The sequence below is a fragment of the Patagioenas fasciata genome, chromosome 6 (assembly GCF_037038585.1).
Source record: "Patagioenas fasciata isolate bPatFas1 chromosome 6, bPatFas1.hap1, whole genome shotgun sequence".
Taxonomy (NCBI): Eukaryota; Metazoa; Chordata; class Aves; order Columbiformes; family Columbidae; genus Patagioenas; species Patagioenas fasciata.
In genome coordinates, this window is record NC_092525.1 from 17,271,447 (window position 1) to 17,287,383 (window position 15,937).

General features: G+C 47.7%; 1 protein-coding gene across 1 annotated transcript in view; it reads left to right on the forward strand.

The window, feature by feature from the left end:
• The window catches only part of WLS (Wnt ligand secretion mediator), a 35,071-nt gene extending 22,183 nt beyond the window's left edge, over nt 1-12,888 (forward strand). The window contains exons 3-12 of the mRNA XM_065841909.2: nt 188-312; nt 1,315-1,476; nt 3,243-3,379; nt 3,767-3,935; nt 4,103-4,200; nt 4,833-4,896; nt 5,672-5,815; nt 7,437-7,520; nt 9,150-9,303; nt 9,955-12,888. Of these exons, the coding sequence (XP_065697981.1) occupies nt 188-312; nt 1,315-1,476; nt 3,243-3,379; nt 3,767-3,935; nt 4,103-4,200; nt 4,833-4,896; nt 5,672-5,815; nt 7,437-7,520; nt 9,150-9,303; nt 9,955-10,064 (1,247 nt within the window). The 3' untranslated portion in view covers nt 10,065-12,888. The remainder of the gene's footprint in view (nt 1-187; nt 313-1,314; nt 1,477-3,242; nt 3,380-3,766; nt 3,936-4,102; nt 4,201-4,832; nt 4,897-5,671; nt 5,816-7,436; nt 7,521-9,149; nt 9,304-9,954) is intronic.
• The last annotated feature ends 3,049 nt before the right edge of the window (nt 12,889-15,937 follow it).

Below are 15,937 nucleotides of genomic sequence, written 5' to 3' on the forward strand. Positions count from 1 at the left end.
TTCTTTTCTACTAGAGGGGAGATAAATGTTTGGAAAAAGGTAATTTGATCTGTATTGTTTGGAATGCAAAATGTTTAATTCCCCTCATAGCTGTGTGCCTCTCAGAGGTCCTTTGAAAATTAAGAGGCTCTTCTGATGTTCTGCACCATTCCCCTCTAACAAGCCTGATGTCTTCTTGCTCTTGCAGAAGAAAACGCAGAAATTACCCTGGATGTGTCATTAGCGTATCGTGATGACATGTCTGATGATTGGGAAGAAATAGCTCATGCAATAGAGATCAGGAAGCTGAAATGCACCTTTGGTTCACCAAAAGTAAGGGGTTCTGATGGCACTGGAGGTGGGAGGTGTGGGATGATGGTGGGAGTTGTTGTCTTCCTTTCCTTCATAGTGCTTTTTAGAAGCTTTGGGTTGTTCAATCATAACTTGCAAACATGTCAGCTTTTTCTTGACTCAAAGTCTTTCAAAATCTGATGAACTCTGTATGCAATTGGTTCTATTTGGCGATAGAAGGGGATGAAGTCGGAGACAGGTTTGAAACCGTAAGGAAGAACAAGATGTGAGGTGTTCCAGAGGTGTTGTCTGGAACTCAAATGCTTTGAGATCTGTATAACCCAAACCATCCTAGAGAACTTGGAAATTTCCATCTCATGCTTCTGTGATGGACAAAACCTTGTTCTTCAGGAGTGGTGAGGAAAATCCCACCAGGGACACTGCAGCACTCAGAGAACCTAGAGAGGTGGGGCAAGAGCTTCTTAAAATAACTTCTTAGTGCCTCAGGCTATAAAGCTTGGGGGCAGAGCATACAGCTAGCACTTGAGAACAGAGCATCTTCTTTCAATAAAGATGTTTCTTTTTGTGCTGCAGACCAATTCCTGTGCTTAAATTAATCTGGTGTCTTTTGACCATGCCATGTTTTTAAGCTCTGCGTCCCGTCTTCCCACTTCACGTCCCTTTCAGCAATCCACTTACATTTCTGGTAACTCCTGTACTCTTCCATACAGCCACGTATGCGTAATAAGTATGTAATAGGTGCAGAGGGTAGTATTGCTGGTAAAACAGGGCTTAAGAAACTCCAGACCAAGGCATGCGTGATTGGGGTGCGTATTTTGTTTTGGCTCAAGCTGTTCTTGCTGAGGGAGCGACCTTGGATCCCAGAATAGCCTTTCATCTCAGAAGGCTCCTGTGGCTTGAAGTGTATTCAAGAGCTGGAGATGTGAACCTGTTTGAGATCAAATGCTATTGACTCAATGACCCCAAGCAATAAAAAATTTGACCAAAAATGTCCCATGTTGCTGCTCTGTACCCTTTCTGCAGACTCTGGAATCTGAAGGCCGTCACTATGACTGTGACTTCCTTCCCTTCATGGAGATCGGCAGCGTGGCCCACAAATACTACCTCATCAACATCCGCCTGCCCGTGAACGAGAGGAAGGGCATCAACGTGGGTATCGGGGAAATCAAGGATATCCGCCTCGTGGTGAGTGTCTGTCTGGCTGCTGTCTGTCCTTGCCAACCCCTGGCAGAGCGGCTGTGCCCCACAGTGCTGTGGCTGGCGAGGGCATCTCCCCTGGGGCTGCTGCAGCTCTTTTCTTCATTTCCTCTTAGATCCACAGCACTTCCTTCTCTCCATCATAGATGGCTCCTGCCTGCAAATTGCCTTTCTGTCTTCTCTGGGGATGCCCTCGTCCACAGCTCCCTTCTGAGGAGCCCTCCCCAGTCCTCACGCAGTGTCACCTCTGGAGTTGGGCTCTTCCCACAGCTCCAAGACCTGCCCCCCCGTGTTTTCCCCACCACATCCTGGCTGGGGTGCAAAGTCACAGCATCATTTTGATTGGAAGAGGCCCTCAAGATCATCAGGTCCAACCATTAACCCACCCCTGTCACTACACCATGTCCCTAAGAATCTCATCTCTGCATCCGTTCAACCCCTCCAGGGATGGTGACTCCACCACTGCCCTGGGCAGCCTGTTCCAGTGCCCGACAGCCCTTTGGGGAAGAAATTGTTCCAAGATCCAACCTCAACCTCCCCTGGTGCAACTTGAGGCCATTTCCTCTCATCCTGGCACTTGTGCCTTGGGAGCAGAGCCCAACCCTCCTTGGCTCCAACCTCCTTTCAGGCAGTTCAGAGATCAGAAGGTCTCCCCTCAGCTCTTGTCCTTGTCTGAACCCCCCCAAGTCCTCCGCTTGATGAAGCCTCTCACGATGGGAGCTCAGGAGGAACGGAACAGCAGGGTTCAGGGGGCAGCTGGTCTGTCTTGCAGCTGGCCATGGCGATGCAGATGTTTGGGGGGCTGTCAGCTGTCCCTGCTCCTGCCCTCCCTTGAGGTTTGGTGGCCATGGGTGCTCCCAGCTGGAGAACCTCCCACCGCCATCCCTCGGGACAGGAGCAGTGAGCCAGCTGGCTGCGGTGGCTGCAGACGGCGGTGGGAGGGCCTGTGTCTGGAGAAATGCATTCATTTGGCTGATGTGTTTCCCAACAGTGGTGACTTCACTTCAGGAGTATCTTGTTACTTGTCTGAGAGCAATTCTGCCTGTGTTTTCCACGCTCTGTCACAGTTCCCCACTCTCGACTGCTCTCCACCTTGAAGGGGAAGCTGTGTGTCTTGGTGTTTCTTTGCAGGACGTTTGAAGCTGGGGCCTGAGTGCTGAATAGGCACCTGCTCCCTTTCTTGTGTTGGGCAAACAGTGTCTTTCAAAGACTAGTCACACCTGCAAAAATGATCCAAGGCTGGAACAGCTCTTCTGTGGGACAGGCTGAGAGAGTTGGGGTGTTCAGCCTCAAGGAAAGAAGCTCTGGGGAGACCTTATTGTACCTTTCTGTACTTCAAAGGGGCTGATAAGAAAGATGGTGACAGACTTTTAGCAGGGTCTGTTGTAGCAGGACAAGAGGTGATGGTTTCAAACTAAGGGAGGGAGATTGATGCCAGACATAGCGAAAAAATTGTTGCCCTTTAGGATGGTGAGAGCCTGTCCCAGGTTCCCAGAGAGGTGGTGGATGAACCATCCCTGGAGACATCCCAGGCCAGGCTGGACGGGGCTCTGAGCAACCTGAGCTGGTGAAGATGTCCCTGCTCATGGCAGGGGTGGCACTGGGGGAGCTGGGAAGGTCCCTTCAACACAAACTGTTCTATGATTCTATGTGCTTGCATGTAATGCCACATACGTGTCTTTCCTGTAAGGCGCAGCACAGAGTAACGATGTTAAACCTGCACAGCAGTTACATTCCACCTTGGTTTTCCATAGGGTATCCATCAAAATGGAGGCTTTACGAAAGTGTGGTTTGCTATGAAGACCTTCCTCACCCCCAGCATTTTGATTATCATGATCTGGTACTGGAGACGGATCACACTGATGACACGAGCTCCTGTCCTGCTGGAGAAGTGAGTGGGGGCTCGTGCGCTGGCCAAGGTGACCCTCAGGCAAGAGGACATTGACCAATGTGGTCACTGCTCCCTGGCAGAGCTTGTGTTTGGGAAGACAGGAGTGTCTCTTCTCTGTCCCCTTCCTGCACTCAGGCACACTGGGAGCAGGAAACCCCCATAGCTTCTCTTTTCTTTCCCATTAAACCCCCAGAGAACAAGCAGCTGCATTTGCCTGTAGCTGCTCAGAGGGTCTCAGTCCCAGAGGGTTTGCTGCCAGGAGGTGACATGCCACTGCCCACATGCTGCTGGATTTTCTTCTGTTGCTCTTCATGCACAGCTTTGGCTTCTGGGGCTCTGTGTCCTGGCCTTGCAAAGTGGAAAGAAATGGTGTTTCTGCCTCTCCAGGGTCATCTTTGCTCTGGGAATTTCCATGACGTTCATTAACATCCCTGTGGAGTGGTTTTCCATCGGATTTGACTGGACTTGGATGTTGCTCTTTGGAGATATTCGACAAGGCATCTTCTATGCCATGCTTCTGTCATTTTGGATCATCTTCTGTGGAGAGCACATGATGGTGGGTACGACAGAAGCAAAGGTGGTTTCCAGCCCACCATCAGCTTCTTTGTACATACTGAGTGTTGAAAACAATGCTGTGGGGACTTCCTCTGGGTGAGAGGACTTCACAGTAGCTTGCTTTTCCTTTTTCTTCTCCTCCTCCCCATCTCTTGACCCTCCAATTAGGACCAGAATGAGCGGAATCGCCTCTCGGGGTACTGGAAGCAGGTTGGACCCATAGCTGTTGGCTCCTTCTGCCTCTTCATCTTTGACATGTGTGAGAGGTAGGTGCAGTGCTGCTCCCCAGGGCCAACTGTCCCTGGCCACCTCCCACCGTGGGGACCGGCAGGTTAACCCCCATGGCTGGATGCTCCATCTCATGAAGTGAGGAGAAGCTCCTGTCAGTGCCGTGGAACATCTCACAGCAGCATCTTGTCTCATAGGGTGTAAATAAACGTCTCACGTTATCTCCTCCTTGCCTGAACAGGGAAGCAGCTCTTCCTAGGCTGCAGAGCAGATGTGGGGCTCTCTTACTGCAGCCTTTCCATACTTACAAGGGGCTGATAAGAAAGATGGGGACAGACTTTAGAGCAGGGCCTGTTGTGATAGGACAAGGTGTGATGGTTTTAAAATAAAAGAGGGAGATTCAGGCTGGATATGAGGAAGAAATTGTTGCCCCTGAGGCTGGTGAGAGCCTGTCCCAGGTTGGCCGGAGAGGTGATGGATGAACCATCCCTGGAGACATCCCAGGCCAGGCTGGACGGGGCTCTGAGCAACCTGAGCTGGTGAAGATGTCCCTGTTCATGACAGGGGTGACACTGGGGGAGCTGGGAAGGTCCCTTCAACACAAACTGTTCTGTGATTCTCTGAGCCCCTTGGTTTCTATGCAGCTGGGTGTTTCCTCTCCTCTTTGCAGGGGGGTGCAGCTGAAGAACCCCTTCTACAGCATCTGGACCACCGAAGTCGGCACAGAGCTGGCTGTATCCTTCCACACAGCTCTGGGCAGGAGGCAACTTCTCCTGGCAGACACCTGGAGGGTGTGCGGAACCCTCCTCCTTTGGGCAGATGGGGGCTGTGAGGGGGGCTCAGGTGCTGTGGGAGCTGCTGGTGTCGTTTGGAGGAAGCAGCACTGGCAGTTTGGAGCTGGGGACTGTGCCTGGGAAGTCACTGGAGAACTGAACCTCTGTACAAGATGTCTGAGATTTGGGGGAAAACATGAGGGATTTACGTCCTGGGTGTCATCACTGTAGCCCCAGGGCCCGTGCTGTCCCAGCAGCACCCACTTAACTTTCTCCCTTGGCCCCAGTTGCAATGGCATCTACTCCAGGACTCTCCATTCACTGCCATCACTCGGGGACACGTCGCTGAGGCCTTTCCATGGATTGCTGGTTCAGGTCCCACTGGCAGGTCTTACTTTCACTGCCATTAATTGGGATTACCGGGCTGAGATAAGCTAATGCGATTATTTCACCTTCGGCAGCATCAAGCTCCAGTGTAGGAGCCTCCCTGAAGACTGCTGGTTGGCAATGTCTTCCCAAATCCCAGGAGATTTCGGAGGGGCAGGCATTTTGATGGGTTGTCCCTCCTCAGTGCTGTGCAGAGCTTCCGGGCAGGCTGCCGTCCTGAGCCATCACTGCCTGCTACAAGTTTAATTATGATCTTTAAGACAATATTAAAATATGTGAATTGCCTTGATAATGTTCGCTGTTATTTCTGTTTAGCACGTACCATTTTTTCTTAACCTACACTGCCCAGATGGCCTTTATTATCGTCGCAGGAATCTGCTTGTGTCTCTATTTTCTCTTCCTGTGTTTTATGGTCTTCCAAGTGTTCAGAAACATCAGTGGGAAGCAGTCAAGCCTCCCAGCCATGAGCAAGGCTCGCCGCCTTCATTACGAGGTAACGTCCCTCCTTGCTGCACAGATTCTGTATTTTTAAAATGCATTTTTGACCTTAAAGTCTATATTGAGACCTTCTCTATCCATATGGTCCTGAATTGGGACATCTGATTTTTATTGGCTTTCTTGTGTTGCTCAGATCGCCTCAAGATTTTTTATTTGCTGGTCATGAAGTTTCTTCTTTATTGGGTTTTTAGTCCCTCTGAATTATTTTAAACTGCCGGAAGGGTATATAAGGAACCTCTCCTTTCTGATCAGTAGTTGTGATCTCCCAGCTTACTGAACAGTATTGGAGGATAGAAGAAAATGGCCAAATTACCATTTAAATTACTGTGGGGGTGTAAGCCCATCACCTCCTTGTGCCTCTGTTTCTCCTTATTAATGATTGTCTCTAATGGAAAGTATTCTTAAGACCATCCTGTTTTTCCATGTTGTGAATTCAGATTTATGGGTTGTCTCTTCCTAACCGAGTTGGAGGAGGGAAACTGTCCTGCTAGGATCAAAATGTGACGTGTTCAGCCCATTATCTCAATTTTTAGCCCATAATTTTTTATCTCGTTTCTGTCTTAGTCGTCTTTAACTGCTGCAAAACACGAGCTCGCTTCAAGTGTTGTTTCCATGGACGTGTAAATATTTATCGCTAATGTTGTTCTGTTAAGTGATGGTCACTTCTGACTTGAACAAGTGCAGTATCACCCATCAGGAATGCGCATAAAACTAGAAAATCACACTTGAGAGAATGTGAACAAAATATTGAGCATTTTTTTTCCACATTTTACTTTAGCAACAGGCGCAGGACTTCAGCTCGTATTGCAGAGCTGCTGGGGTCGTGCTCTTCACACAAACATCTGGCAAGCGTGAATCTGGTCTGGAAGAGTTAAATTAATAGTCATTTGTTGTCACAGTGTGGCACAGTCATTACGCAGACACTGACATTTCCACCAAAATTCCAGAAACAGGTTAAAAAAAACAACACACACAAAACAAACCGAAAAGAATTTGTAAGTAAAAATGTAAAACTAGTGAAAGCAAGTATGGTATGCGGTCGGATTCCCAGCCAAGGGAGCTTGAGCTATAGTTTGTTTTATAATGTACATTTTTCTGTGATAGCCAGCATGATTTTGACGAGCGCTGGGAATTGCTGCATTTTGCAGACAGAGCCAGGAGGTGAGGATGAGGCTGGTACCGGTGCCTGCTCTATGGACAAGCCAACTCGTCCTGCTCAGCCCCATGAGCCTCACAGATGGTGGGTTTACAACAGCTGTGAGCAATCAGGCTGAAACCCACGGCTGACACCGACCTGCCTCCTCTGCCATGTTATCTGGTGGTAAATTGGTCCCAAAAACAGATGCAGTGGAAAGGCAGAGCTGTCCAGACGTGCCCACCCCGCTGCAGCATCCCGGAGAGACGCAGATGTGTGGGGAGCGGAGAATATGTCGCAGACACGGGGCAGGAGTGGGTGGAGGTTGTTTTGCTTTGGGGTTTCGTGGGTTGGCCCCTTTTTTTCCTTTGCCTTTTTTTTTCTTTAATTTTGTTTTTATACTTGTGTCCTGTATATGCTAAAAAACAAATGGGTTTTGTGGATTCAGTTGGTGTGACCAGTGACATTTCTGTCTAAACAGGGACTGATTTTTAGGTTCAAGTTCCTGATGCTCATCACCCTGGCTTGTGCAGCAATGACCGTCATCTTCTTCATCGTCAGCCAGGTGAGTGATCATAGAATCGTACAATAATTTTGATTGGAACAGGCCCTCAAGATCATCAAGTCCACCTGTTCTCCCAGCCCTGGCACTGACCCGTGTCTCTGAGAACCTCATCTCTCTCTGTTCAACCCCTCCAGGGACTGTGACTCCACCACTGCCCTGGGCAGCCTGTTCCAATGCCCAGCAGCCTTTTGGGGAAGAAATTGTTCCCCAGATTCAACCTCAACCTCCCCTGGTGCAACTTGAGGCCATTTGATGAGGCTCAGTTCCCTCACCACTGACATCTTGCTGTTCAGATAAGACATGCCCATTATAAGCAGATTAGATAAGAAGTTGCTTTTCAAGAAGTTGTTTTCATTTATTTGAAGCACTGCCATCAAATTGCTCAGGCTGAAGCCTTGACAAAGGCCTTTGGCTCAGGGTGAGGTTTAGGGCTCTGCTGTTTGAAATATCAGCCAACACACTTTAGTCATTTCTGAGAACTCAGCGAGAGGAAAATGTTCTGTTCGCATTGAAAAAATCCGGTGGCTTTATCCGCCCGCAGAGAAATAACAGAATTCAATCCTCCCTGGGCTGACTTTCCAATGCTGCTGTTTCCAACAGCCTCTGTACCTATTTATTGTGAGCCCCGATGCAATCTCTGTACAAATGAGCTCATATCGCCACTTAAATGTGTCATTTCTGGTTGTTCCTAAGCAGAGGCAGCTCATAGCTTTGGGAGAGCCCTGGGTGCAGCCTAGCAAGTCCCAATATTACCTAATTTTGGGTGCAGGAGCAGTTTGTCCCTCACTGCACCACTTATGCTTTGGGATACATGCTGGGTCCCAATGCAAAATACAGCAGCAGATGATTTTTGCTCTTAAAAATGTGTTAGCCTGAAGCGCTGATTTGAGGGATGTCACTTGGCAATTCATTTCATCACTGGCCATTAAATGACCATCACTGTGTATGGGCATAAAGCAAATTATCTTGTTCAGCTATTCCTTATAAGCTACTTTAGCTTTTGCCTTTCCCCTTTGTTTTTTTCTTTAACAGACAGACGGCATTTCAGTGCGATCTGTCTGCTATCTTCAAGTAATATTAATATTGATGATATTTTCTTAAATCTTGACAAATATCTGCATGTCTAAGGCCGATGCTGTCAGCCTTGGCCCCTCTTGTAAGGCAGAAGCAGCAAGCAGGTATTCAGCACATCAGCTCCTCGCATTATTCATGCTGGTTTTCCTTCCATAAAAGCTCTATTTATAGAAGTCTGTTTTCAGATTAACTAGTTGTCTCCTAGGTACTGCCCTTGATGTCGCAATCTTTGCTGAACACATCAGTTACGGCAGCAACACATTGCACAAGATGAGAGATTTTGTCATGTTTAAGAATGATGAATCAAAGTTAAAGAAATCCTGGTGCGATCATTTTGTAAGGACCATTTTTTCCTGGAGATCGAGACTAAAGAGGAGAATCCTCGCCTTTCTTCACCGCATCACTGAAGCCGTTGTTCTCCATTTACTCCAACCTGTTGAATTGACACTGTTCTTATTGATTTACTCTAAGTCAGTGCTTTGAGGGTCACTTATGTATTTGTACAGAATTTGGTCTTGCTGACTGGCCTGCACGTGTCTGCTTTCTCGTGGGCAGGTGACTGAGGGCCACTGGAAGTGGGGGGACATCACAATCCAGGTGAACAGCGCCTTCTTCACCGGCATCTACGGCATGTGGAACCTCTACGTCTTTGCCCTGATGTTCCTGTACGCACCGTCGCACAAGAATTATGGGGAAGACCAGTCGAATGGTAAATGCCTCTAAATGAGCTGGAGGCTGTCATGGGAAGAAAGTGGTATAAAGTGGGTGATACCTTTTGTGCCTTTTAAAAATTTTTTTCCAAAATTCTGTGTTAATAGAATAGAATCATAGAATCACAGGGTGGTTTGGGTTGGAAGACCTTCCCAGCTCCTCCAGTGCCACCTCTGCCATAAGCAGGGACATCTTCACCAGCTCAGGTTGCTCAGAACCTTGAAATGTTATGCAAAGGATGGTTTGTTTTTCTTGGTGGACATTTAAATTGCTAACTAGGTTAAGACAGCTTTGAGTATTAAGCCAAGACTGTTTTAAACCTTCTAGGTGTTTCTTGTACTTTTTAGCATTGCCCAGCTGTAAGTGTGTAGCTTGAACGGAGGAACAAGGAAGGGAGAACATAGAAATCTGGGCATGTGGAGAATGGCAGAGCTGTTGGATTCTGTAGCCTTCAGTAGCACAGAAATCATCCTTTGCCAGTATGTTTGGATTTAGATAACTTTAAAGTAAAGCATTCATAGAAATGTTGTGTGGTCCATGGCTCAGGTAGCTCCTGAAAGCCTGGAGGGAATAAAACCGGTCTTTTGCTTTCTGATTGTCAGCCTGGGCTCACAATAGAATATTTGACAATGTCACTTTTGTTTCTCAGGTGACCTGGGAGTCAACAGCGGGGAAGAGCTGCAGCTGACCACCACCATCACCCACGTGGATGGCCCCACTGAGGTCTACAAGCTGGCTCGCAAGGAGGCTCAGGAGTGACGTGGAGGAGGCTCAGCCAGGACCCGGTGTGGGGTGACAGCAGGGGACAGCACGAGGCTGCCCAGGAGGAGACCTCGCCAACCGCACCCGCTCCTCCAGCACCCCGAGTATTGTCATGGAGCGGTGACGCCAAGCAGAACGTTTGTAAACTCTTTAATATGGTGTAGTTATTCCTGGGGGGGGAGGGATATGTATATCGTGTTACACTTGAGCACGTAAAAACCCGCTAGAAAAAAAGCGTTAAGGTTGCAAAGTCGCCCATTGGGAGGTCAGGAGGGGCCAGAGCTGGTGTGGGGCGGGCTTTCTTTGGCTGCCGTGTGCCTGTGCATGAAGGCCGTGCAGGAAGCTCAGCCCATGAGCACATATTCAGTACTTCTCATTTTTTTGTGTGCAACTTTAAGCAAGGTGTTGGTTAAGATGGGAACTAAAGCCTCATTGTAAAATCATTTAATTCCATCTATAACTGTATTGAACCTTGTTTGAGGTCTTTAGTACAGCCCTGCAGCAAACCTCTGTCACTTGAATGAAGCACAGCTGGGGAAGGGAGTAGACAGTTTGTAATATATAAGATTTTAGTAAAAGCAGCAGTGTGCTTAGTCAGTGTGTTTTACAGCTGTATGTTAAATGTAAGGGAATAAAAATCTGGGTGCCGCGTTGCAGGGGAAAGGGATGCTCCTGTCCCGAGGTCCCGGCGATGCCGCAACCAGATCCTACCTATTCTCAGCCCCTTTGGCTCTCTCGCCCTCTTGTCTTACTCCGTCTGACCCTTTTGTTACGGCTCATTCATTTTCATGCTGCCCACGTGCCGTGGGCAGAGCAGAAAGGCCGTGGGAGGGACACTGTGTTCTCGGTGCCCAGGCAGTCCCGCTCCTTGCATTGCCGGGATGGGGAATGCTTGGCAGAGCTGGATCCTCCCAGGGATTATCAGGCTTGAAAACATCTGCTTGTCCTGGCACTAACGTGGATATTTGCTTTTTGAAGCAAAAGCAGACGGTGAGGTTGCTCGCCCCCACGCTGTGAGATTGCTGGCAGCGCAAGAGGAATGAGAACTGACATGGGAAGGAGGCGTAAACTGGACCATGATGGGGACCAGTTAAGAGAAGTGTTAATGAAGCGTGGCCAGAAGGGTCTTTGCTGCCCAAGGGAAACCTGGAGGATCCAGAGAGCCTCATCATCTGACACTACTAAATGTCTGTTAACTGCCCCTAACACATAACTTCCCAGTTTAGTACCTAAAAGATAAAGAATGTGCTACTGGTGTCTGTTGAGGAAGGGTGAGAGATCACAGGATCACAGAGTGTGATTAGATGATCTTTGGAGGTCCCTTCCAGATGAGGGAAGAGGGGCAGCTTCCCAAGCCTCTGACAGGCATCGCAGGTACTGGTAGAAACACCGTCCTGGGAAAGAGAACACTATATCCTTGGATTCTTAAAACTTCACATCAGTTGTTAGAGTACTAAGGCTGCAAAATGGAAGTATAATTGGGAAATATCAGAAGTGAGGTCACCTGTGAAACCTTAGTCCATCTCTAGCCAATGTATGGATTGTGACAGTCAATTAAAGCCCATTGCATGCTGGCTTTGCCATCATGTTCTGGTTTGCGTATGAGTTCGGGCTCCAGTTTGCACCGGTAAGTGCTGGTCTGTCGCAATTCCCCTCCCAGCAAACAGCTCGTCCCTGGTGCTGCCCTGTGCACCCTGCACATCCACCCCGCTCTGTGCATGGGCTGCGGCTCCACTCAGCTCCAGCCACCCCCGGCACCACTGCAGACACGTTCATAACCAAATCCAGCACCAACTTGCTTTGCCTCTCACTTTTCCTTCCCCGTAGGTAATCATGAATCCTTTTGGTTGCTGGGAACCCCAATTTGTGCTCCATCAAATGGGTCTCCGATTGAAGTGCTCTGTTTTTAATTGGAGCTACTATTAAAATAAGATAATACTGTTCATTGTTCTGTTCAGCCCCACTGGGATGTGGTTTCGGAGCTGAGGAACACTGAACGCATCGCTCCCGGTGATGTCCCTCATGTGCTGCTGTGTCTGAGCGTGCAAAGTCCCTGTGGCACAGAAAAAGTGCTGAGCACCACTCAAGAAGTCGGCTTTGGGTGATTTTTTTGGATACTTGTACTGGAAGACTAATCATCTTTTATAAGTTTAGTTTGTTTTGTTTTTGTAAAATGGGATGATAATGCCCCTGTACTGAAAGGAAATGTAGTTTAAAAGGAAAAAAAAAGGCAAAATGAGAAAAAGGAGTGTGCACACTTACTGTATGTGGAATAAGCGCTGGGACTGCACCTTCAACATGTAAGCAGTCAACATAAGGAAAACAAATACTAGTAGGTAAAGCAGTGTTCCTACTTGTAGTAGTTGTTCCATTACAAAGTGAATTAAATTAATGCACATCATCATAACGCCAGCATGTTCCTGGCTGAGTGCTCGACTTTGCAACTTTGACGTGCTTTTTACATTGGGTTCTTATGTGATATTTATGTTGTTCCGATAGATGTGTCCGTGGTTTCTTTTACAGCTTAGTATAGCGTTGCATTTTGTAAAGGCTCCTTACAGATGGGGAACTGCAGCTTTAAAACCAAATTTTGTGTCAAAACTAACCATTTGTTTACGGGACGCATGTATGTGTGCGTGCGTGTGTGTGGTTTTTTATTTCTTAATTCCTAAGCCCTACTCATATGTTTGAGAAGTAGTTCCTGGGTCTTATTAAGCTATATCCTTTTTTTGTTTAGGTTGAGTTCAGTTTTTACAGAATGCTTTAAGCAACCTGGAAAACGTGTAGTTTTGTTAATTTAAATAAAATATACAATATTGTGGATTTGTGGTTGGCCTGCTTCACTGACCGAAGAACCGTAGCTCTTGTGCTGTGATCTCGTTTGCTTTTATTTGGTCTCTTACTTTGGGCGGTTGCAAGTTGCACAACTTGTTGCTGGGGAAAATGATTGAAAATTTGATGACAACAGATTGATTTTGATACCGACAGCTTGAAGTTCCCGTTGCAATTGGGGCTGCCTCAATACAATGGCACATGAGATAATGAGGGAAACTGGGCTGTCAAGTTTTAGGCAGAGCCCGTGGCTCCATTTCTGCTGCAGCTTCTCTGCCCCAGTGAGGAATGGGGGCTGCTTGAAGATGAACTAGAAGCAGTACAGCACTTTCTGGATCTAACAAATTTCAAAAGAGCAAATTCATGAATTTTAAATAAGTGTAAAACCACTGCCACCCGCCCACACGGTTTCTCCTCCCAGGTTACTTGTTCTGGCTTTTTGCTGGCTGGGGAGAGCTCTGCCCTGGCAGGGCTTGGCTGCCCTCTGCTGCCACAGAACACGGCTTTCAGACATGAAAATACAAAATAAATCCCTTACCTCTAAAAATGTGGGAATTTGCTGATGTGCAGAAGTTCCTATCAGCTCCAAGGAGCTGCTCAGGGTCAGAGCTGTCCCAGGAGCTTTGTGGGTCTGTGCCACTGGGCAGGGACATGGTGAGGACTGGAGAGGAATGGGAGAAACCTGAGAGTTTCTTTAGAAGGCTGTATGGTGCTGCCATGAGCTGCCGACTTCAGCAGAAGGGAAATGGGTTATAATAGATTTCTGTGGGTGAGCCGGGGACCACAGTTTTTGAGGTCAGCAAAGGGTCTTTGGTTGGAGAAGTTTTTCTCATTGGACCACTTTCTGCATTTTCTTAGAGATCTGGGCCCAGAGTCGTGTTGTTTGTGTTTTTTTTTTTTTTCTCCTCTCTAAAGCTGGTTTGTGACTGAAGAGCAAAGCAAGGAGCTGCCACGAGAAGTCTGTGCTGTGATTCTGCAGTGATGTTCGGGGAGGTACTGGGGATGCCCATCCCTCTGGCAGGGTACGTTAGCTCTGGGACAGGCTCAGGGAAGGGTGACAAAAATGATGGCAGGTCAGGCGGCTGTGTCTCACTGCATGCATGACAAGGGGTGATGGTTTTAAACTAAAGGAGGGAGATTCAGGGTGGACATGAGGAACACATTGTTGGCCCTGAGGGTGGTGAGAGCCTGTCCCAGGTTGGCCAGAGAGGTGGTGGATGCCCCATTCCTGGAGACATCCCAGGCCAGGCTGGATGGGGCTCTGAGCAACCTGAGCTGGTGAAGATGTCCCTGCTCATGGCAGGGGTGGCACTGGGGGAGCTGGAAAGGTCCCTTCAACACAAGCCCTCCCATGATTCTGTCCCTGCTGGCCACAGGCTCTGGCAGCAAGGCTTGTGGGATGGATCTGGCTCATGTTTCCCAGCTTAAAAATGGAAGAAGCAACTTGTGACAGGGTTTGGTCTCCTGGTCTGAGACTGTCCTCAGTCTCCAATGGTGCTGATGAACACTGGTGAGATGGAAGTGCTGCTGTTTTCTTCTTGTCCTTTTCAATCCACTCCCAGCAGTCCCCAGATAATTAATATTTTGTGAGACACTGAAACATGTTCCCGTCTCCCACCACAAATTCTGTAGCTTAAGGCTATTGTGTGGGATTTCGTTATGATGAAAATAGAGCATTGGCTCTATTGCTGGGGAAAGAATTGCAGGAGACTGAACCGTAGGAGATGAGATGTACAGAGCTGGGGACTGCGACTCACATCTGCTCCAGTTCTTGTTATAAATGACTGTCACACCTGCTCTGAAAGATGAGACACAGTGTATTTTTATTGGGGTAAAATAAGGAATAACAGCGACAGATTTATTTTTGGAAGGTTTTTGCCCTGTGCCTGGCACATGGCTTTGACACGGGTCTGCTTTCCCGTTTAGCACCTGACATTACACCGTACAAAAGCCAACAGCTCTTTCCGTTTTTCCCTTGTCAGAGAGTATTATAGGAAATCAATACGAACTTCAGGCTTTAGATCCAGAGTTTTAAATAAAATACAAGACCTTATTATGGCTGCAGCTGTTGGCACGTTCTGCCTCTCCATCTCTGACAAGGGTAAGAGGAAAGTCCTCTGCTCGTCCCAGCCCAGCTGCGATGGCATCTGCTCCGGGACCCTCCGTTCACTGCCATCACTCGGGGACATGTCACTGAGGCGTTTCCATTAATTGCTGGTTCAGGTCCCACTGACAGGTCTTACTTTCACCACCATTAATTTGGATTACTGGGCTTCACGTGACTAATTAACAACAGGATAAAATCTCCTGGATAGCATTAGCTCTTCACATAGTTGTGATTGAGCAGATGCAAATACAGCATTAATGGTTATCCTATGTAAGAGAAGTGCAGTCTAGTAGAACTTATTTCTGTCCCTTTGTATTAAGCATGAAGCAATGTTGCTTAATGTACTGTTAAAGAGATGTGTTTTATTCTCCTGTTTTAATTTTCTTCATTATTTTTAGTAGCAGTATGTCATTATTATTATTTCAGACAGGAGCTTTCAAAGTAGCTCAGAGCAACTGGGCGCCTTCCTGTTGCTTTTTTTTAAGGTCTCAGTTATCGTTCTCGTTATTTGCAGTGTTTCTGAGTACCTTGCAAAAGTTGAGTGTTCTGCTTATGCACTGTGCAGCTGAGCTGAGAATGGGCAGCTGACTTGGAGATAACTCACTTCTGCGCCTGAAACAGCTGGCCCGGTAGCTGAGCATCTGCTTTCATTTTCCCCTGGTAAATAACACAGTGAATGATGACAGGACTTGACAGGGCTTCATGTTAAGATTGAAGCTCCTTGAGAAAATCCTCTGGGCTTTTTGTGTTGGACAAAAAAATCCAGGGCTGTATGAAACAGGTCCAAGGATCCTTTTTTTTTTTCCAGCCTGGGATCAGAGGCAGGCGTTACGAGGCTGCTTGGTAAGGATAGAAGTGGATTCAAAATAGATGGGGGAATACCATGGAGTCGGTGAGGCAGCATCAGAGAAATAAGAAATGATAACCTGAA